This window comes from Myxine glutinosa, chromosome 12 (assembly GCF_964187855.1).
Source record: "Myxine glutinosa chromosome 12, kmMyxGlut1.1, whole genome shotgun sequence".
Classification (NCBI taxonomy): Eukaryota; Metazoa; Chordata; class Myxini; order Myxiniformes; family Myxinidae; genus Myxine; species Myxine glutinosa.
Genome location: NC_136272.1, coordinates 12945231 through 12968934, shown reverse-complemented (window position 1 = coordinate 12968934; position 23704 = coordinate 12945231). Strand labels below are relative to the sequence as shown.

The following is a 23704-nucleotide window of genomic DNA, read 5'->3' as shown; positions in this document are numbered from 1 at the left end:
AAAAAAAACAGATGAGGGAAGTGCATAAATAAAGAGAAGTCAAGAAACCTTGTGGTCGATGTTGCTGATCAGGGTTGGATCTGGCCCGTGATGGAATTCCCTGTGTAACTTCCCAGAATGCAGGTCGAGTACAAACTGCCGCAGCTTTCCAGAAATACTATTGACATGGAAAGGGGTGGCACGCTTAGGAAACAAACATCCAAATAGAGATACGAGCAACACACTATAGGAAGAATCGGTTTTGTTTGTTTTGTTTCTTAATGTAGTACATTTTCAAGGAAAACTGCCATCCTGGTGATTTGCAGGCAGGATGATGCATCCAAGAATATTCGACTGTTTCAAAGGGGACGTTAAGCAATCTGATCCGCAATTACTTACTCGATGCTAAAATGTTCTACAAGAAAGGTAGGCCTAATCTGCACTCTGAATTCTTACCTCTATTGTCCAACTGAAGACTGCTGCAGCTAACCCTACCTATGATAGAAGACGAACAAATGCTTCTACTACCTCTGGTCGGCTAAAGGTAGCACCAACTTCAAATGTCTCAAAAAAAAAAAAATCTCCATTTGGAGCGAGTGTCTGGAAGGCCACGAGGGAAATATTAGAGATAGGTGGCAAGCACGGCCAGTCGATTTTCACGTCAATATTAATAAATAGCCTCGAGTTGGCTGACGGTCATCTCTTGAGGTTGTAGTTCAGACATCTGTTGATTTTGGGTGAATAAGGTATGAGTAGGGATGCAAAGTTCCAGGGGGTAATCCCCTTCCCCTATGAGCCCCCCATGATCTGAATTCGAAAAATACGAAATCGGAAAATGTAAGACGATCGATCCTGCGGACCATCGAGTAAAAGGGCTGCATCGGCTTTCAGAGCAATCGGGTAGTAAATAAGGTACGAGTAGGGAGGGATCCAAAGTTTCTGGCGGTAAAACCCCTGGGAGCTCCCATGATCTGAAATTGAAAAATCGAAGCCCGAGTGATGGTGCAAGCCATCGAGCATAAGGGTAGGATCACGTTTCAGAAGAATCAGTTAGTAAATTAGGGACAAGTAGGGATCCAAAGTTTGGGGGTTAACCCACCCCCTCCCCCCATGATAAGAAATCGAAAAATCGAAGCCCGAGTTATGGTGCAATATGGTATTTTTCAATTGTATTCATGGGTTAAGTTTCAGAGCAATCAGCCAGGTGATAAGGGAGGAGTATCAAGAAGTAGCAAAAAGTTAACGGATTGACGGACAACCGGACGGACAGACAACCGGACATCACGACTCATTTTATAAGTTCATCTCTTTGAGAATCGTGATGAGATGACCAAAAAGTACCAAATTAATGACTGGTTGTACCTTAGCTAGTAAGACCCAATCTTTGTCCAATTGATAACAATGACTAGGAGGGGTAAGGCAGTCATTGCCCCCTCATCAAATTAGGCTCCCCATTTACAGTCGGCAAAACCAGATGTTTCATAATGGTAAAAAAAGATAACTCACGCAAGATCATCCACGTTGGGGAAGATGTACATGTGCTTGAAGCTGTCGATGGCGATGACCGGGCAGTCCTTCGGCGACTTGTTTATGTGCTGCAGCGGGTGTCGGAACTTCTCGCAGTTTGCGTGCAGGAAGTTTATGGAGCCTGCAATTGGGTGCATAGTGAGATCCTACAAAAGGGACCACTCATTTTGAGATTTGTGGTGTTGACGATAAGTGGTGTCAAAAGAGCCACCGATCTTGTACATCTCACATCTTGCCCAAGTAAGCCCAAGGCAATTAGGGTCATTGTTTTATTTATTTATTTTGACACTTTTTATGTCCGGGCATCTTAATCGTGTTCAACATCTTGAGAGCCTAAATACAGACTTGGCATTTAATATGGAATATTATTTTTTTCTTGACTTGGATTTACTTTCTGAACTCAGTATATCAATCTGGTGAGTTTATTTTACCCTTCGGTGATGTCTTTGTTGAAAGAACCATGTCACTGATTGCCTTTCGCAGCAAGAAGTCAATAACAGGATTATATCACAGGTGGCGTGACAAAATGTAAGGACAGGTACATTTGACGATTGGCTTCACAATCGGGTATATAAGGGTTGTTGCGGTCTGTATTAGTGGAAAACAACTGCTGCATGTCTCCAAAAGTTATTTCCGCTTCCTCTGGAGATGGTCCGTCAACTTGACAATGCTGTTTGTCATGGAGTGGTGGCTTTACGAAATTCTGGCATGAAACAGCATGCTAATGCTCAGCAGTATGGCATCACTCAAGGTCAGGTGTCAAAGATCCTGAAACAAAATGCTCAGAGGGGTGTCCCTACTCCAATACCGAGGCCAGGACGTCCACGCAGAACCACAAGGAGAGATGATCGCCAGCTGCACCGGTTAGTCTGCAATGGCTGTACCAAGTCAGCTAATCGGTGTAGGGCTGAGTGGCAGCAACTGACAAACGTGCCTGTATCCAGAAGGCTAGTCAACCAACGAATGGTTCAAGCAGGCTATCGTGCCAGGCGTCCCCTGAGAAAGCCACGCCTGACAAGACAACACAGCCAGCGCCGATTGCAGTGGGCCAGAGAGCACCGTCAATGGCAGCCAGGACACTGGAATCACGTGACCTTCAGTGACGAGTCTAGATTTCTGGTCTATCGTCAAGATGGCCGCGTCCGAGTGCGCAGACAAGTACATGAAGCCCACAACGAAGATTGTATAGTGGCAAGAGTCCAAGCTGGAGGTGGTGGGGTGACCGTTTGGGCTGCTTTTCATGCAGGGGGCAAAACTGACCTGGTTGTTCTGAATGGAAACCTGAACCAGTTGAAGTCAGGGCCATTCTGGAAGAAACATTGCTTCCATTTGCTCATGCAGCCTTTCGAGGAAACTTTGTCTTCCAAGATGACAATGCACGGCCTCATCGTGCTCGCATGATCCAACACTTTCTTGCTGACCGTGGTGTAGAGCATATGGAGTCTCCTGCCATGTCCCCGGATATGAATCCGATAGAGAACTTGTGGGGAGAATTAACGCGTCAAATCGACAACTTGGACCAGCAGCCTACCTCTGTGTGTGAATTGCAGCACACTATTGTCACTGCATGGCAAGCGATTCCTGTCCAAACCTTGGCAAATCCCGTGAACAGCATGCCTCGACGTGTACATGCTCTCCTGAATGCTCGTGGGGGTTACATGAAGTACTGAAGTGTAACTTTACTGTCCGTAATCCCAGTCATAATTTAGCTTTTGTTTTTGTTGAAATTTTTTTTGGCTAATGTGCAAAATAAAGAGATACTTCTGGAAAACGTACAGAAGTTTAACACAGTACTGTCCGTGAATTGAGTTCGATATCGGTTTACATCACTTTCAAGGATCAATTTATTTGTTTCGAAATGTCAAATGTGGTTTTTGTTTCTTTTAAAGGTCACATTAACAAAATCTAGAATAATTTCAACATATTTCCAATGAACTTTTGGTTCTAAGTCATCTTGAAAAGTAAGTTCACCCCCACAAAAAAAATATTCCATATTAAATGCCAAGTCTGTATATAGGAAATATAAACAATATATATATATATATATATATATAAAAACAAGGAAATATATATATATAAACAATCAGCACCAGTGGAAGAGCAAGATGACAGGGTGATGGGTCTTTCAATGGAAAAGAAGAAGAAGAATAGGGAACATGGAGCACATAAAGTCAATCGGCAGACAGTCAAGACGAAGACAGATGAGAGGACAAAGCAGAGATGGACAACTGGACAAGGGCCATAAACATTGGTAGAGATCAAAATCTTTAAAGGTGTCCGTCTCATCATTCAGCTAAATCTTCTTCACATTCTTGCGGTTTCCTAAGGAGCCTGTAAGATCTTCATCATTTTTCAATGGACACGTGGGTTCTTTTTATTTGTCTTCTTTTTTATTTTACTGTTAGAAAAATGTAGGGCATTACATTCCTTAGCCATGTCGTGAAGGTGCTGGAGATTGTTCTGGCTGGGAGGATAAAGAAGAGGGTGGACAAGGAGATCGGAGAAGAGCAGCAGGAGTTTAGAAAGGGTAAGGGAACGACAGATGGGATGTTCCCACTGAGCCAGGTGGTGGAGAAGAGGTTGGAGGTGCAAGGTGAAATGACATTGGAATTTGTGGACCTGGAGAAGGGCTATGACACTGTCATGAGAGAGATGGTGATGGCAACATTAAGATGAACAGGAGTGCCAGAAGCAGAAGTTAGGCTGGTGGATATTCAAGGGAACGAAGGGAAGAGTTTTGGTTGGTCCTGGGATGTCGGAGGAGTTCAATGTGAACATCGGTTTGAGGCAGGAAAGCGCTCTCAGCCCACTCCTGTTTATCATGGTGATGGAGCTGGTAATCAGGAAGGTAAATATGAAAGATATTCTGGGGAGGATATTGTATGCGGGCGATCTAGTTGTTGTGGTGGAGAGTGGGTGGGAGATGCAGGTGGAAGTGGAAGGAGGAATTTGAGAAACGTGCTGAAAATGAGCATGGAGAAGAGGAAGGTGATGTGGGTTGGGTAGCAGAGAAAATAAATTAATATCAGGTTAGAATGGAAGGAGATCAGACAAGGAAATAGGTTTGAGTATCTGGGGGGAACAGTGACCGGGGATGGTAAGTCAGAGGCAGAGGTGCGGAGGAGGATCCAGGTGGGTGTGAAGTTGTGCAGGAGGGTGGAGGGTGTAATGGCAAACAGAAAAATTGAAAGGAAAGGTTCTGAAGTCGTGCATAATGCCGGCCTACATCTGGGGACGGTGTCACTGACAGAGAGACAACAACAGAGGCTGCAGGTTTGCGAGAACAACTGAGTCAGTTGAATTGTGGGAGTGAAGAGGGTGGATAGACGGAGAATGGATGAACTGAGGGAGGAGATTGGTGTGCATATGACCATGATGGGGAGATTGGTGAAACGCCGGCTGAGATGGGCAAGACATTTGGTGCGGATGGGGGAAGAGAGAATGGCAAGGAGAGCAGATAGGTTGAGGGAACAAGGTAGGAGGAAAAGAGGTAGACCATGGCTGAGATGGAAGGATTGTGTGAAGAGAGACATCAGTAAGGTGGGGGTGTTTGAAAAGTGGAGAGAGTTGACTGAGGAATATTGTGGTCAAGGTAGGACAGAGCTTGGTGCCATTGGACCGCACCCCTTATAAAGGGAAGAGAAGGAAGAGAAGTTAGAAAAATGTCTTTCATCACCTTTCTCGCCGATGAGCTGGCGAGCCACCTCTTGCTGGAACCTCTGGAGTGTCTCTTCATCGTCCTTATTGTGGAAGAGGATGAGGAAAGGCAGGCCCTCCTCTGTCAGCTCCTGCACAGAGTACACCGATCAAGCAATCAATCATTCTCCATTAAGGGCTCTTGGAGGATGAAAGTGATTCGGAGAAGCATTGGGAGTGATGGTGACCAGAATACTTGCCTCTCCATTTTCAAACGTGATCTCACGGACCAGTGGAACACATTTGTCCTGAGTCCATGCGAGGAGCAACTCAAAGTTTTTCAGTGTTCCAAGGAAGACCATGTCTGGATTCTTTTCCTGAAGCAAAAACGAATCACATGACTTCCTAACATGCATGCATAGCTGACCATCAATATAAACCAGCCATTCTATCTTAACAATCCTCTTCTTCTTCATTTGTATACAATACAAGGCTGCGGGGCAGCATCATTGGCTGAGGGCGTGGCTGTGCCACCGATGAAATTTCTTCTGCTGGTAGAGCAGAAATTTGTAATTTGTTCAGAGTACCGGAGATAGCTCGCCTACCCTTCACGAAGGACACCTTGGGATCTTATATGTCCACCAACAAATGCCGACAGATTGGACGCTCAGAGGGATGGCACACACATTGATGCCACACACATAACCACAGATTCCGATCACATATGATGTGTTGATATGTCCACTACTTCATCAACTCCTACTTGTCTCCTACATAACAGCACAATTTTTCAACAGATTTGTGGCCGAGTGGCGGGAGCGGGATGGATGGGAGGGAAGCGAGAGAGAGAAGCGAAGGTTGCTACCGGATGGTCAGACATTGGGGTACGACAAACTGGTTTGTTATAACAAGTTACAATTGAGAAAGGGGGGGGGGGGGGGGGGGAGATCAAGGGAATGAACGAATGAATGAAACCAAAATTTTGCTGACATTCCAATTCAAAGAAGGATTGATCACAAGGTGAAAGAACATGTGATTGAAGAAAACAACAACTCACAAAAGCAGGTCTGTAGATAATGTTATCTCCAGAAAATCTCTCTGGACGAGACACCTCCCTGAAAAACAAACAAACAAACGAAGTAGGCATTGTATCATGGGAAAAAAGGAGGGTTGGAGAGGAGGAGGAGTGACTCAAACGCACATTGAAGACTCCCAATGAGGGACCGACAGGTGCAGTCACCTGCAAATATAATAGGAGTAAATGCGATTAGCACTGCTGGGTACGAGTTACATTGTACGACGATTTATATCGGACTATGGGGAAAAATGGCCTTAAAACGTTCATTCATTCATTCATTATGGGGACACTCGCTCAGTTCAAACAACAGAGGGGCACGTCACAGCACTGTCCATGTGACACCATCACCTTCAAATCACAGTTGTACAAAGAGAAGTTGAACACAATGGGGATTCAAACATGACGACGTTGACAACGAACAGCCCCTCATACAGCACACGGAAATCTGAGCTCTTCTCTTTCACTGGACGAGGATGTCTTAACACAACCTCTTATTGTTTGCCAAAGCGAAGCTTCTAACACAGCCAACATGAAAGGAAATACAAATATATAACAAGTAAAAGTGATACATGATAACAGGTGCATAATGCACATGCATGCAAGAATTAAATAAAGTACTGTACGAAAGCACCTTCTGGATTATGCGGATTCTAAAGCACTCGTATAACCTTATTGGAATCTCCAATGCGGAGGCCGAAGCACAAGGCCTGGTGCAGTCACATCGTAGGCAAGTCGGTGGCCTCTCTTAGGGTCTCTGCTCTCAGTCCGATGACCACCAACTCTTCGTGGATGTAGGTGTTCTTCTAGTAATCCCCTCCCAATTCATTATCCCAAAATTCTGGATTCCCACTCTCTTCCACTCTTTTATTCCTCTTTTCTCGTCTTTCGAGTAATGCCTTCTTGACGTTGTCCAATTGCACTTGTCCTTCCAGGAGTGAAGCAAGCTGTGCCCCACCATATCATGTCATCGCCCATCCCTAACCACAATTCTCTCTACCCAAGCAATCCTCTACCTAACCCAACCTCTGTACTTGCCAGATGAATGCATTTCCTTTTGTTTTCATTCACCCTCCCCCAAGAAATAGGATTAAAATTCACATTAGCAACAGCACAAATGCAACTGGTCGAGCCAAAAGTTGGTGATTATCACTTGGTCTTGTTCGCAGATTATTAGCCGATAAACTACCATGACATTATTGTCAAGTCAAGGGTGAGATTGTGCTACGGCGACAGATAAAAATGCTGACAGTTACGGCCATGAACGTCGTTACATTTCAGGGCAGAAAGCACGACGGCAGAAGGCGAGGGTAGATTATTGTCCGAGAGGCAGAGTACCGAGCAATTGAGTACGCTGGAAGGAGCAGCACGTACCCAAAGGTGACGTAGAAGACGCAGTCGTCCCGGAGAATGTGCGCCACTTTCTCAAATGTTTTGTAGTTCTCAGACTCTGCATCTTCAAAATATCCGATGATTGTGCGCTTGGTACGCTGAAAAGCAATCATTTTAAAGATGAATATTCCAATTTCATGATTCATCGTTTTTACTAATTTCCTAAACCGATCGATATTTCCTGGACCTAAAACACATACAAAACCAAGCTGTGAATAATAACCGTAAAATACAAATCACAATATTGAGCCGAGATTTACTTTTGAAGGTCTGGTGTTGGCTTAATGGTTAAGGTGGCTGGCTTACAGGACTTAGGGTCCTGAGTTTGAGCCCCCTGGTTTGCTGTTAAAATAATGCCAAGTGGGTTGACTCAGCCTGTCATCCTGCTTTTGTTGGCAAAATGAGTAGCAGCTTACTTGGAAGAATAAGCCATCCGAGGATCCTACGTCGGGGTAGCAACCCACCCAGGATTGTGCCCCCTCGTAGCCAAGGAAAACTGGTTTGGCAGCCCTATGCACCTGAAGATGTGAAATGAATGGCTCTTCTTCTTCACTTTTTAATATACCGAACAATGGGTAGAGAGAAAAATGTGTGAAAGATAGGTCTTTTGGATCGAGCAGCATTTATACATCCAACAAAAAATGCAAAGGAAACTAAAAGTACAGCAATTATAGTTTTAAACAGCAGCAGCCCAAGGGTACCGACCACTCCCTTCCAAAAATAAACCATATGTGTCCTTTCCTCCTGACAAGGTGGAAAAGTTTCTGTCAACCCTCGACTCTGATTCTGCAACTGGACCTGACGTCATCAGCCCACGGGTCCTAATATCCTGCTCTTCCGCTCTTTCACTCCCTCTCTCTGTTCTCTTCACCCTCTCTTTTGCTCAAGGTCATCTGCCATCTGCTTGGAAATCAGCCAACATCACCGCTTTACACAAAAAAGGGGCAAAAACAGATCCTAGCAACTGCAGACCAATCAGCCTTCTCCCAATTATCAGCAAAGTCATGGAATCCATCATTGCTTCGGATATGAAATCTTTCCTCTTCTCCAATGGCTTGATCTCTGATCATCAATTTGGTTTCAGACCAGGTCACTCTACTCTGGACATGCTGCTTCTGCTGTCTCAACAATGGATGGAGGTCCTCAATGCCAAACAGGAAATTAGAGCCGTCTCCTTCGACATATCACGTGCCTTCGATACGGTCTGGCACCCCGCTCTGCTCACCAAACTCTCCTCCTTTGGTATCCATGGAAATCTCCACGCATGGCTGGCGGACTTCCTCTCTAGTCGTAATCAACGTGTGGCCCTGAATGGGTTTCTCTCATCTCCTCTTCTTGTTCAGGCTGGAGTTCCCCAAGGCAGTGTTCTGGGCCCTGTGCTTTTTCTGGTCTTCATCAATGATCTCTCCGACTCTTGAAAATCCTCTCTATCTCTTTGCTGATGACTCTACTCTCTGCCGCTCCATTCCTCATCCCTCAGATCGGCAGTCTGCAGCCTCCTCACTCTCTGCAGACCTGGACAAAATCACTGACTGGGCAAACAAGTGGCACATGTCTTTCAATCCTGACAAATCTCACACTCTTACGATGTCTCTCCGAAAAGACTGACTGGACAACCCTCCCATCCACTTTCTGAATAATCCTCTCCAAGAAGTTCTGTCACTCAAGCTTTTGGGTCTCACTATCTGCCATGATCTTTCATGGAAAACCACATTTCAAATCTGGCCTCCAAAGCCAGTCGCCAACTGGGCATCCTCTGTCGTGCGAAGTCCTTCCTTGGCACACCTGAGCTCCTCACCACATACAAGGCTTTCATCCGCAGCTCAATGGAATACTGCTCTCCCCTCTGGGCTGGTGCTCCTGCCTCACACCTAGCTCGTCTTCACGGTTGAAAGCAAAGCGTTCAGAATCATGGGAATCTCCCGTGATGAAGCTAACTCCGAGGGCCTTTCACTTACTCATCGCAGGCAGGTTGGTGGTCTTTCTGTCTTCTACCGACTCCTCTCCGGCCTTGCTCCTCCAGCTCTCTCTGGGCTCTGTCCCCCAAATATTCCTACAGGTCGCACAAGATCTGCCTGCAACCCTCTTATGGTTAAATTGCCAAAATCAAGACTCTCTGCTCACCTTCACTCCTTCATTCCTCTTTTCTCCCGCGTCTGGAACAAACTCCCTCACTCTCTTCAATCCCACTCCTCCCTCCAGGTCTTTAAAACAGCTGTTCACCACCATCTCTTATCTTCCCCCATCCAAAACCTTGATCTTTTCTACCCCCGCTAATCTCACCCCAAATCCACTTTTTTGAAATACCAACTTCTTTCCTGGAAGTCCTTGGTGTCCTTGTGTTTATACTTCTCCCACTCCCCCCCCCCCTCCCTTCCCATGCCGCCTCCCCACAAGCCCTCTCCCTCCCACACATTCCCGATGTCCCTGCTCTCAAATGTTGTGTTTATGTGCTTCCCCTTCTCTCCCCATCTTGTCTACCGCTCCCCTTTTTATATACTTTGTTTGTTTGTCTGTTTGATTTGTTTGTGTGATAAATGTTAGCTCTTTCACGAGCCTCGATTATGTATACAAAAAAAAGAATGAAAAAAAAAAAAAAAAAACCCCGATGTGAATGGAACATTCAGGGAAAAATGAAAATATTCAAAGCAAGGACAAAAGCAAGTGGTATAATTACCAAATTGTTACTTTATAAACCAGTCTAGTACGGTTGTGGTTATGACTCTCGCAATTAGCAGACGATAGAGTCTGTTTACATGATGCTTTAACATTTGGTGAAATGTCGATTTCACTTATGCTTCTGATGGCAGTCAATCCGAGCAAAAAAGCTGAACAAGATCTGAAGAAGTCTTCAATTTAATGAGCGCTCAATCCGAGAGGAATTAGAGCACAATGGTTATTGCCCAATTAAATAATAATAATCTAACGAGGACAAAATATGGTTATTATCATGATTTTAACGTCAACGCTTCACTTGCACATACGGGATCCACTGGAAAATCTGGATTCACACGATATACGGCTCTATTCACAACTCAGTTGCAAAAAAACTAGAAAAGCAGCGAAAACAAGCAATACAAATATCCGACACAAAAGCAAGTGGAAAAGGAATGCATCTTCGCTGCTTTGCAAAGACACGACAAACGGGTTCGGCAACTTCGGAACAAAATTGCAGTCACAACTAAATCAGCATTGAATGTGGATTGCACACAACTGGGTAGACTGAAGAAAAAAAAAAGGACTATTTAATGTTATTTTGCTAAAATTAATTTGGCATTTTGCATAAAAAGTGAAAAAAATTGTTCTAAATCAATTATAATTAGAGAGTTCACGGAACAGCTTACCGTGTACAGTCCTGAGAAACAAGGACATGGGAGTGGTCTGCGAGCAGCAAATTTGATTGGTCGAGATGATGTAAAAGGCTGTAATATTTTGTCCACGCACTGCTAAAGGGAAGGGTTTTGAAAGTGCCAAAAAGGTCATTCGTGTTCTGGGGTGTTCAAGTAGACATTAGCCTGGTGTTGGCTGGCTTACGATCCTAGTGTCTTGAGGTCAGGCTCTTGTTGCCGTTGAATTAACACCAGGCGGGTTGACTCGGCCTGTCATCCTTCTGAGGTCGGCAAAATGAGTACCAGCTAGCTGGAGAGGGGGCATTGCATCAGCGGCCCAGCCGCACACCCAGAAAATGATACAGCCAAGCAACTACAGGCTGCATACAAATAAATAAGTAGATTTTAAAAAAGGCCGTGGGGGAGAAAAAAAAATCAGTGAGTTTACCACCATTGATACAGCGTCTTTTACACCACCTTATTGAACATGTTACATTAGGTATTTGTGCCTGTTGTTCGAGTCCTTTATGACGTCCATAAAAAACAGTAATTTTTCTGCATGGAATGGTTTTCAATTTTGTTGGACTGCCAGGCAAACAGAAAGAGTAAATAAATCATCCCACGTCTCTGTGCATGCACAATTGGGATGAATTCAGGGATGAATTCAAAGTCCAGATAAACTGCAGGTTAGTTTTCCAATTCATGTTCTGATCCGTGTTCAAAATATAACTATCGGAAATGAAATCAAGTTGTTCCTCGATCATAAAACTGACGTTTGTAGACAGACAAAGTGAGTCAATGTTGATCAAAGTATGCCAACTGCTGTGGGGAGCAAGGGGAAAAACTGGCATTTGGGCGTTAACCCTTCGTTGGAGCAGATCGACACCACCATTCATGAGAAAGACCATCAGTTAAGATCCATGGCTGGTAGTGAGGCTTTTGGTCCGAGGATCTCGGTCCGAGTTTTGGTCCGACACACAAACTAACTTGTTAATGTACAAGAGGATTGTTAAAGTAGATGGGAGGGTTTGCAACACAGTCCTTACGGAGAGACAGAGTGAGAGTGTGGGACACATTCTAAGTGTTTGACCAGCTCGTGATTTGATCAAAGTCTGAAGATGCTGCTGCTGGTCAATCTGAAGGATGAAGTTTGTTATGGTAGAGGGTCGAGACATCAGCAAACAGATAAAGGGGATTTTCCAGAGTCAGAGAGATCATTGATGAAGATCAGGAATAGGACTGGGCACAGAGCACTCACTGCCTTGTGGCACTCCAGCCTCGACAGGGATAGGAGATTAAAGGATTCCGTTGAGAGACACACGTTGGCTACGAAAGTAGAGGAAGTCCATATGTGTGGAGTTGGTCTTGGGTGCCATAGGGCAGAGGCAGCTCATAAGTGTGGACGCTACCTCCACCATTTTGTCAGGACCTCCTATCAATGAATATACGAGGATTTGACTGGCACACATGCAAGAGCATGCACACGCACACGCACACACACACGCACAGTATTAGAGCAGCAATAAACAATGTTCACCCAGTACTGCTGCCAACGACACCACCACACTTGGACAAAGTGTGAAAAGAAAATAGATCAGTCAATGAAAATACACAAAAATCAAACCTGGAATCAAGACCCAAACATAATGAGCAAAATGGGTTAAGAAGATGAAATTATGTTTAATCCCCCAAGGAGGAATTCGTGGAAAGTTGTAGTTTATCATATCCAAATTCTTCAACCACCAATCGTTCAATCGACTTGTTTAGCAAAGCAAAGGGAATTGGTTTCTCGAGCCAGCTGGGATGTATTCTTTTATTTTAAAATCTTTCTTTCAACAGTGCACAGATTGAACACAAACGGCTTGTTTGTTATTCTTATAAAAGTTTTTTTTTTTTTTTTTCTTTTACAGGTGTAGATTACAAAAATAACTTTAAAACATTGCAGGAAATAATAGTGATGTGCATTGGAAAACGTAGGTTACTGTATTTGGCGCAGATGAAACAAAAAATTAAAAATCCTTCCCCCAGGCAAAGATTTCTAGCCTTTCATCTTGGCAGCGCGTCATCGCCATGGGGAACAAGCGTTACGCCTAGGTCCCCCATCAGTGAAGTGATGCGAGTTGACAAGGTGGAAGACGCAAGGCGGCCATCTTGGATTTTGACGTGGCGACCCAATTTTCAATAGCGTTCTCCCTTATGCCTAGATACACCCACACACCAGATTAGAAGTTAGTAGTTCGTTTATTTTTCAAGATATTTCGCTCACAAGGTTCAGACATATATATGGTGGCGGCCATCTTGGATTTTGACGTGGCGACCCAATTTTCAATAGCGTTCTTCCTTATGCCGAGATACACCCACACACCAGATTAGAAGTTGGTACTTCGCTTATTTTTCAAGATATTCCGCTCACAAGGTTCATTTAGCTCTTTCATGAGCCTCGATTCAGTATACAAAAAAGAAAAAAAAAAGAAGACATACATGGCGGCGGCCATCTTGGATTTTGACGTGGGTTGCACCCACACACCAGATTAGAATTTGGTCCTTCGCTTACGCACGCACGCACGTACGCACGGAGGGGAAAACCATAGTCCCCCTTTCGCTCCGCGGTGCGACGGGGGACAAAAAGAATGGGACTTTGAAGGGACAGGGAGGAAACATGCAAGGGCGTTTTTGAAGGAGGAGGTGGGACTTTCGTCCCTACCCTCAAACTATTTGCTTCCATCGACGTTGGACTTTCCCTGGTCCCTGGTGTTGGGCTAGCGGCTAGGGTGCCGGCTTAGGATCCTAGGATCCTGGGTTCGAATCCCGGTCAATCGCTGAATTAACGCCAGGGGGGTTGACTCAGCCTGTCATCCTTCCGAGGTCGGCAAATTGAGTACCAGTTCACTGGTAATTCCCTGCTTGTCGTTAAAAAGGCGGCAAAAAGGGTTGGCGTCAGGAAGGGCATCTGGCCGTAAAACATTGCTTCAAAAAGGGGACCGAAAAACAACAACAACCACAGTTCCCGAAAAAGGCCAACCCCCGCTTGCGGGGAAAAATGGCCTCTTAAAAAAAAAAAAAAAAAAAAAAAAAGGACGTTGGACTTTCGTCCCTACCCTCAAACTATTTGCTTCCATCGACGTTGGGTGGGGCGGGTGGAGGAAAAACTGCCAGGTGCACACTTTTTGTGCAAACTATTAGTAAACACAGAGACGGTGAAATGCAACTCATGTTCCACCATCCCAACACTAGGATTTAAAGCAGAGGCACGCAAACGCAAATCTCAAAAATATAAGCGACGCTTTCGACGTCACCTTTACCTGTCACGGGCATTCAAATTCTAGCGCGTTTTACAAACCGATCCGTAGGAAATGTTTACTATACATAACAACAAAAATAAAAAGGTTCTATGTTTTCTGAGCACATTTAAATATTTAAAAGATGACGTTTTACGGAGATATTCGTCCGACGTCAAAGCAAAAGCAGAGGTTCAAACATTCGACGGGTCATCGAGACCAAACCACAAGATCATTCCATTAAAATATGAAGATCACAAATCCACCCAAACAGCGGGCTAATCCTGGGTTTGGCCACACTCACCTGAAAGTTGTTTGTTTGACTTTGCTTCGTCTCGATTCGTCAATCGGTTAATCTCGATTCGTGCAGAGATTCAGAGTGACCACCTGTATGACTTTGGGCTAAGAACAGAATACGCTGGATTTAATATCTTAGGTTTGCAAATAAAAAAAATGGATGGATTTGTATTTGGGCAAATCCTAAATAAAAAAATTAAGGGAACACCGACTTGTACAGCTCCCAATTCGGTAAAGGTCAGGCCTGACGTTTCGACGGCCAGGTGCTCTGTCTGGGACCGTGCACACCTGGCATAGCTGCCCGACGGGCAGTACGATCATCATCACATATGCAGCTTGTGGCTGCTGGTTGCATCATTGCTGCTGATGCGGTGCCCCTGTTTCCAGTAAGCTGGTACTGATTTTACCGAATTTTGAAAAATGACAGGATTGAGTCAACCGGCCTGGTGCTATTTATCAGCATGACAGGGGCTCAAATTCGAGACCCTAAGATCTTAAGCCAGCTACTTTAACTGTTAAGCCAAGACCAGGCTTAGACGGGGATTATGTAACATCATCATGGACCAAGGTAGTACAGCACAGGCCAAGTTAATAAAGATGGAGCGCTTATGTTTTGTCTACATGTTACATTTAAGTTTTCCATGCAGCAGCTTTTAATTAATGTTAATGATTTTTTTTTAACTCAACGAATCCACCCACAAGCACACCTGGTCATGCAACCAGGACAACACGCAAGACGATGACGAAAATGTCGTTGGGTCTCACCGTCTGCATATTGCAAATCACGGGATGCCCCATTCCTCTCGTTAGGATAACTTGCACCTCTAATTCGATGCCTTCACTATTCCAGAAGAAGACTGCTCGGTGGTCAAAATGTCGGAGCAGAGCATTGCTTGCTGGGCAGCAACACCATGCTGGACGCCTTAATTTTCAAATGAACATCTCTGGGTTTCAGCGCTTGGGTACGGCACAGTAAAATCAATGGAATGCTAGAACGGCTTGGGAAGCTCCCAAACTAATTTGGAGTGTCTTGGGAAGCTCCCAAACTAATTTGGAGAGTCTTGGGAAGCTCCCAAACTAACTTGGAGAGTCTTGGGAAGCTCCCAAACTAACTTGGAGTGTCCTGGGAAGCTCCCAAACTATAGACTTGGTAATTTAATATGGAATATTTTTTTTCTGGGGGTGAACTTACTTTTCAAGATGTCTTAGAACCAAAAGTTCATTGCAATTATGTTGAGAGTATTCTAGATTTTGTTAATGTGACCTTTAAAATAAACAAAAACCACATTTGACATTTCAAAACAAATAAATTGATCCTTGAAAGTGATGTAAACTAATATCGAAATCAATTCACGGACGGTACTGTGTTAAACTTCTGTACGTTTTCCAGAAGTATCTCTTTATTTTGCACATTAGCCAAATTTTTTTTTTAACAAAAACAAAAGTTAAATTACGCCTGGGATTACGGACAGTAAAATTACAGTTCAGTACTTCGTGTAACCCCCACGAGCATTCAGGAGAGCACGTATACATTGAGGCATGCTGTTCACGAGATTTGCCAAGGTTTGGACAGGAATCGCTTGCCATGCAGGGACAATAGCCTGCTGCAATTCACGCACAGAGGTCGGCTGCTGGTCCAAGTGGTCGATTTGACGCGTTAATTCTGCCCACATGTTCTCTATCGGATTCATATCCGGGGACATGGCAGGCCACTCCATATGCTCTACACCACGGTCAGCAAGAAAGTGTTGGATCATGCGAGCACGATGAGGCCATGCATTGTCATCTTGGAAGACAAAGTTTCCTCGAAAGGCTGCACAAGCAAATGGAAGCAATGTTTCTTCCAGAATAACCCTGTACTTGAACTGGTTCAGGTTTCCATTCAGAACAACCAGGTCAGTTTTGCCCCCTGCATGAAAAGCAGCCCAAACGGTCACCCCACCACCTCCAGCTTGGACTCTTGGCACTATACAATCTTTGTTGTAGGCTTGATGCACTTGTCTGCGCACTCGGACGGGGCCATCTTGAAGATAGACCAGAAATCTAGACTCGTCACTGAAGATCACGTGATTCCAGTGTCCTGGCTGCCATTGACGGTGCTCTCTGGCCCACTGCAATCGGCGCTGGCGGTGTTGTCTGGTCAGGCGTGGCTTTCTCAGGGGACGCCTGGCACGATAGCCTGCTTGAACCAGTCGTTGGTTGACTAGCCTTCTGGATACAGGCACATTTGTCAGTTGCTGCCACTCAGCCCTAAGCCGATTAGCTGACTTGGTACGGCCATTGCGGACTAACCGGTGCAGCTGGCGATCATCCCTCCTTGTGGTTCTGCGGGGACGTCCTGGCCTCGGTATTGGAGTAGGGACACCCCTCTGAGCATTTCGTTTCAGGATCTTTGACACCTGACCTTGAGTGATGCAATACTGCCGAGCAATAGCACGCTGTTTCATGCCGTAATTTCGTAAAGCCACGACTCCATGACAAACAGCATTGTCGAGTTGACGGACCATCTCCAGAGGAAGCGGCAATAACTTTTGGAGACGTGCAGCAGTTGTTTTCCACTAATACAGAACGCAACAACCCTTGTATACCCGACTGTGAAGCCAATCATCAAATGCACCTGTCCGTACATTTTGCCACGCCACCTCTGATATAATCCTGTTGTTGACTTCTTGCTGCGACAATCAGTGACATGGTTCTTTTAACAAATAAATCACCAAAGTGTAAAAGAAACTCACCAGATTGATATACTGAGTTAAGAAAGCAAACCCAAGTCAAGAAAAAAAATAATTCCATATTAAATGCCAAGTCTGTAATTTGGAGAGTCTTGGGAAGCTCCCAAACGAATTTGGAGAGTCTTGGGAAGCTCCCAAACTAATTTGGAGAGTCTTGGGAAGCTCCCAAACTAATTTGGAGAGTCTTGGGAAGCTCCCAAACTAATTTGGAGAGTCTTGGGAAGCTCCCAAACTAATTTGGAGAGTCTTGGGAAGCCCCCAAACTAATTTGGAGAGTCTTGGCAAGCTCCCAAACTAACTTGGAGAGTCTTGGGAAGCTCCCAAACTAATTTGGGGAGTCTTGGGAAGCTCCCAAACTAACTTGGAAAGTCTTGGGAAGCTCCCATCAGCTTTCTTGTAAAGACATCAGGCAGATTCTTATGACCAATGATAGCTCTTGACCACAAGCCGACAGGATTTTCTTCGACAGATCCAAATGATGATAATCTATATGTCATTCATTCTCCTGAGGGAATGTGCATCCATATTGGAGTGAAAACCATCAACATCTCCATTAAGGAAGTTGATGCTACCTTGTATTGCCATTCTTAGTCTATAAGTGACAAAAATGTTGACCAATCAGCACAGTCGGTGTTTATAATAGCAGCTTTAATTTGCCCACCAAAGGACGATGATGCAACCTTCTGCCTGTGAAGCACCAGGGTGGCATTTATTGTTGGATCTTGTTCACTCTTTAAATAGAACAAAAACTTAACAATCTTGATGTAACGCAACTAGTGAAACAACTATGCCGTCCTCAGAATAACCACGACATGTGCCAGAATATCCTTCCTCCCAACCAGCAAATCGTCCCCCAACGACACTGCTGCCCTCTTCCTGTTTCATCACTTCCTCAGGCCCACTCCCTTCACCGTGACTTCATGTAAAGGCCTCTTACATAAATAATTTACATAAGGTGGGAGTGCAAGACAATTATGTCTATCCAAAAAAATTAGTGGCATAATGTTTGGGTGAGACGATCAAACGTAATGTTTTGTGCTGACTATCCAAAAGTGGAGCAAAGTTTGAAGAAAACAAAACATTTGACAACACTCGGTGGCATAATGGAGGTTAGAGAGTCCGCTTTGAGTCCGGGAGGTCGACGGTGCAAACCCCAGCCGAGTCATACGAGATATTTAAAAAACGGTACGTGCCGCTTCCTCGTCACTCAGCATTTAAAAAGGATAAAGCACGGACAAATTACCATATGTTGACAACCATAGCGTAAGCTTCGTGGGCCTCCTCCTGCATCAAAGTTCCTTATAATTGAACTCATTATTATTATTATTATTATTAACTGAAATTAGACACGTAACAGAACAGGAGGAAAAGGACTCGTACCATATCGAAAGAATGTTGCAAAAACAATTCAAGAAATTGCAGATGAAAACCCGATGGAAAAAAAACTAATTGTTATTGTCCCGACCTTTCTTCTGTCCAGGCTTCTCAATTGGGCTTCATTATTTCGTGTCACGAGTTAATATGGCAGCTTCATGATAGCCACCTGGAGTCAAATAATGAGCTCAACAGGACAAGGAAGGATACATTCAAACATTCCCCAAAATTCCTCAAGCATGCATTTGAAAAAAAAAGGCACAGAATTTGCAGAAACAATATTCTTTGGCCTTTATATTAATTAAATTAATGCAATTTTATTTGCTTGAAACAAAGGCCGAATAATACTCTGTTATTTTTATTTACTCCACCAGTCCCGATTACATATTTCATTTTTATCAATGCCCTCTCCCGCACAAACGACGCAACATAAGCAGCAAAACGGATAAGCGGGGATAGCTTACGTCGATGTTGTCGAGCTGGCGTAGGTCGTCGATGGTTTGCGTGGGCACGACCTTTTGCTGACGTACAAAGTCTGTGATCGCAGACACAGAGCGCTGGGCGCGGTACTCCTTTCGCATCATGCGCCCGTTCTTGAACACTTTCATCGTGGGGTACTTGGATATGCGGTAGCGGTGTGCAAGATCGGCTGCACATGCATACAAACAGGAAGGGTTAAAAAGAGTCGATCTTTCCTGACACCGACACTCACCAGCGGCTCTTTCGACATCACTACGGACACTTAGAACGTACAACACACCGACTGAGATCACGATAGTTGACATGGCAACAATCTGTCGAAAAACATCAGGATTTCAAAAACATCTCATAATTGCACTTTATTCATTAGATGTAAAATATAATAAGTTTGCAATTTGGAATTCAAATGTTTAGCCATTCGTGAAGCCACTCATTTCAAAGGTCTTTGTAAAACTTTGACTTATTGGAATTGTAAGTACACTAACAAGTACAAATAGTAAGTTTATATAAAATTGTAATTTAATTGTAAGTAATATTTAATTATATAAATTGAATATTTAATAGTAATATTTAATATTACTTATTAAATTAATAGTAATATTAATTAGTATTAAATAAATTATTAATAAATAAATAATTAATTAATAATAATTAATTAATAATATTAATAATAATATTAATATTATTAATAATAATAATTAATTAAAATTAAAAATAATATAAAAGTTTAATAATAGAATAATATAATGATAATAATAATATATATATAATAATATATATATAATATATAATAATATTATTAATATATATATATAATATATACATATAATATATATTAATATATAATATATATATATATATATATATAATATACATTAATATATAATATATATATATATAATATAATATATAATAATATATAATATTATTATAATATGGAATATAATATATAATATATAATATAATATAATATATAATACAATATAATATATAATATAATATAATATAATATATAATATATAATATAATATATATTATATAATATAATATATATATTATATATCTCTATATATATATAATATATATTAATAAATAATATATATATAATATATAATAATATATAATAAATATATAAATATATAATAATATAATGAAAGAATTAAAATTAATAATAATAATAAATTAATAATTATAATTAATAAATAATAATTATTTAATAATAATTAATTAATAATAAATAATAATTAATAAATTTAAATTAATAAATTAATATTTAATAGTAATATTTAATATTTAATAGTAATATTTAATTAAGTAAATTGTAATTTATATTTAATTGTAAGTACAAATGTTTAGCCATTCGTGAAGCCGCTCATTTCAAAGGTCTTTGTAAAACTTCGACTTATTGGAATTGTAAGTACAAGATAAACTATTGGGAAGGTAAATGCTTTTAAGGAACCTGTGCGTACACCTTTCAGTGACGTCCAAAGATTGTTGAATTCAATCACCATTTTAAATGAATGTTTTGGTTGAAAACCGAGTGTGGAGCCGGCAGCCTATCTCTGAGTTGCCGTGAACTACAAATGAATATTTTCTCTTGCAAAAGCCAACATTATAAGCCCTGGCATTCCGAAAGTAGAAATAGTTAGACAATAAAAACAACTTCGACAAGACATGGTATCAAAATTTGCTTCATCCGAGTGATAATATAAGCAAGCCCTTTAACGTATTTAGCATGAAATGATTCCTTTCCAACATCAGCAAAAGTTCAAACAAGTAAATGTACAAAACTTCAGTTTCATGCGAGGCAACTGAACTCCACATTTGGATAAAGAAACTTTGCAAAAAATAAAAATAAAAATAAAAGATTCTTCCTCCATTGTGTCCCTTTACCATACTCTGTTAGTGCGTCCCTCCCCCCCGACCCCACTCTCCCCCCCCCCTCCCCCCACCACACCTCTTTTCCACAATTCTCCTTGTTCTGTTAGATTCTGGTCTGTTCTGTTTTCATGATCTTCCGTGAGCCTCGACTTCATATTCAAAAAAAATAAAATCCTGTGTTGTTGCACACTCAAGAATCGACGAAATCACTTATTTTCTTTCCTTCTTTGCAAAGCACAACACAGAGCACATTTCAAATAAAACCAGGATAAATCAATGGCACCCGAAGCAACAAAGCTTCAACCCTTGGTTGAAGATGTCATGGAGGCCTCAAGAGAATATCGTCAGGATGCACGCACAAACACTTGCTTACTCAGCATTAGCCTCATTAACTAAAGCAAGACATTCGGCACCAGCGGTGAAAGTGCAAAGGGCCAATTATTAGGTCTCGGGGTCCAATTACGCGTCTCTCACAGGGCCGAGGGAGTGAGGGGACACGTTTTTGGCCTTTTACTCTCCCCCTTGACCGCAACAATCCCCACGTACAACTTTCTTTGGAAACCCACGAGACGCGCTCACTGGCGACGGGAGCAAAGTAACAGTCTGCCAGAACAAGCAGCAAAAGGGCAACTCATTTAGAATTAGCATCACACATCAATCAGCACACAATGAATCCCGTGCCCAAGAGATGATAAAACACACGATGCGAAGGCCCACGGAGCCTGCGACAAAGGACAATCACCTTCCAAGCGAGTTGGCACATCAAACACAAGCAGAAAATATTTTTTGTATTTTTTTCTTGAATTTTTCTGCAACTGTAGGATATTCATCTAAATGTTTCCATAAAACCAAATGACTCCAACACCATGAAATGAAATGACTAGCTCATAAAAAGCGCACCCCCTTCCTGCCCACCCCTTCGGCAGCTGAATTAAGAAATATTTGAAAATCCAAGGAATGCTTTGTTCAGTTTCTCATTTTTCTTTTAATCAGATTTTGTGCACAACAGATCTGCCACCTACGACAATATAATTTATTGAAACCTCTCGAATTTTTGAAAACTCAAACCCCTGGGAGGTCGGCGGTTCGAACCCCCTGGGAGGTCGGCGGTTCGAACCCCCTGGGTGGTCGGTGGTTCGAACCCCTGGTTCGATGTCAACGGCCGAGTCAAAATGGTACATGCTCCTTCCGTGCTTAATTTTCAGCATTTAAAAAGGAAAGAGCAAGGCCAAGCAACCATACGTTGGTAATAATAGGGCAGGCTTTGTTTGGGTTTAAGACCTCCCCAGTCCCCCTGCGTCAAAGTTCTTTGTAAGATTGTAAGGGAACTCATATTATTACATCACTATAACATCAAATCTCATTTTAGAGGGGGTCATCAGGAGACCATAGAAGAAAAAAAAAACCCAAAAGGTGTTTAGATTTTTGAATGGCCAGGCACAGTATACACAATGAGCCCTCGGATACCTTTTTGATTCATGCACAGTATCAAGAAGTTAAAGCATTCAAATGGTCAGAAAATTAAATGGGAGGAGAAACAGTGTGTGAGATTATACTGCCTAACTTTGATAAAAGGAAGCAAGTGACATACCTGAGAAAAATGAGTTAAGTAGCCAAATCACTTCACGGAAGCAAGAGGCATCCACTAGCACACAGATTATTCTAATATATGGTTCTTATTTTAGCTTTAACTGCCATGTAAAAAGGAAGCAAGTACCAGCACATGAATTATTTACAATAACAAAAGGAAGCGAGTAGCCAAACATGTTTTTGTAATTTGCTTCTTTTTGTCAAAGTTGGGCAGTATAAATATCAAATCTAGAAGGATAGGGATATAGAAATACGGCAAATGTAAGGGTATCGCAACGAGTACATCAAATGAAGAAGTGTACACGAAACAGCATCGTCGTTCTACACATTCGTGACTATTGAGAGATACAAGTACAAATGGCACTCTATGCAAAGCCAACCCGCACCTTGTTGCTCACAGTCAACTCGCGCAAACACGATGGCCTTGTCTTGAGGGAACTCCTGAACTGTGATGAAGGCCGCTTCGTCAAATATAGGATGCAGCAGTTGGCTGAACCGACACCTGTGACACAATCACAAGCCAATCAAGACGACGTCATGCGTAGCACGATACTTGCAAAATCGCCCCCCCACACCCCCAAAAAGTTTTCCATTGATACTTGTCCATTTCATGAAGATTAAAATTTACGATCTTGATCAAAGCTCGGGTCAACAGGATGAAAAGTGACGATTTTTCAGATGAAAAATGATGATTTTAGAAGTTTGACCTAGAGTTGACCGTTGACCTTTTGACCTCATAAATAGATGGTTTCCCAATTCAGTGAGGCAATACACAAATGCTGTTCTATTTTCAAGTCAATCGGATGAAAATTGATGGGTTTTCAGATGAAAATCTGAAACATGCTGCTTCTGCTTTCTCAACAATGGATGGAGGTCCTCAATGCCAAACAGGAAATTAGAGCAGTCTCCCTTGACATATCACGTGCATTCGATACGGTCTGGCACCCCGCTCTGCTCACCAAACTCTCCTCTTTTGGTATCCATGGAAATCTCCACGCATGGCTGGCGGACTTCCTCTCTAGTCGTAGTCAACATGTGGCCCTGAATGGGTTTCTCTCATCTCCTCTTCCTGTTCAGGCTGGAGTTCCCCAAGGCAGTGTTCTGGGCCCTGTGCTTTTTCTGGTCTTCATCAAT

At 42.7% G+C, this 23704-nt stretch overlaps 1 protein-coding gene across 2 annotated transcripts in view; it reads right to left on the bottom strand.

Annotated features, from left to right (window-relative positions):
* ERP44 (endoplasmic reticulum protein 44) overlaps positions 1-23704 on the bottom strand; it is a 77431-nt gene that overhangs the window by 1827 nt on the left and 51900 nt on the right. For both annotated transcript variants that reach the window (XM_068133242.2, XM_068133244.2), the window contains exons 4-11: positions 22957-23072; positions 19084-19268; positions 7592-7707; positions 6200-6257; positions 5403-5519; positions 5183-5294; positions 1486-1627; positions 49-157 (exon numbers count right to left, since the gene is read on the bottom strand). In XM_068133242.2, coding sequence (XP_067989343.1) covers positions 49-157; positions 1486-1627; positions 5183-5294; positions 5403-5519; positions 6200-6257; positions 7592-7707; positions 19084-19268; positions 22957-23072 — 955 coding nt within the window. The remainder of the gene's footprint in view (positions 1-48; positions 158-1485; positions 1628-5182; positions 5295-5402; positions 5520-6199; positions 6258-7591; positions 7708-19083; positions 19269-22956; positions 23073-23704) is intronic.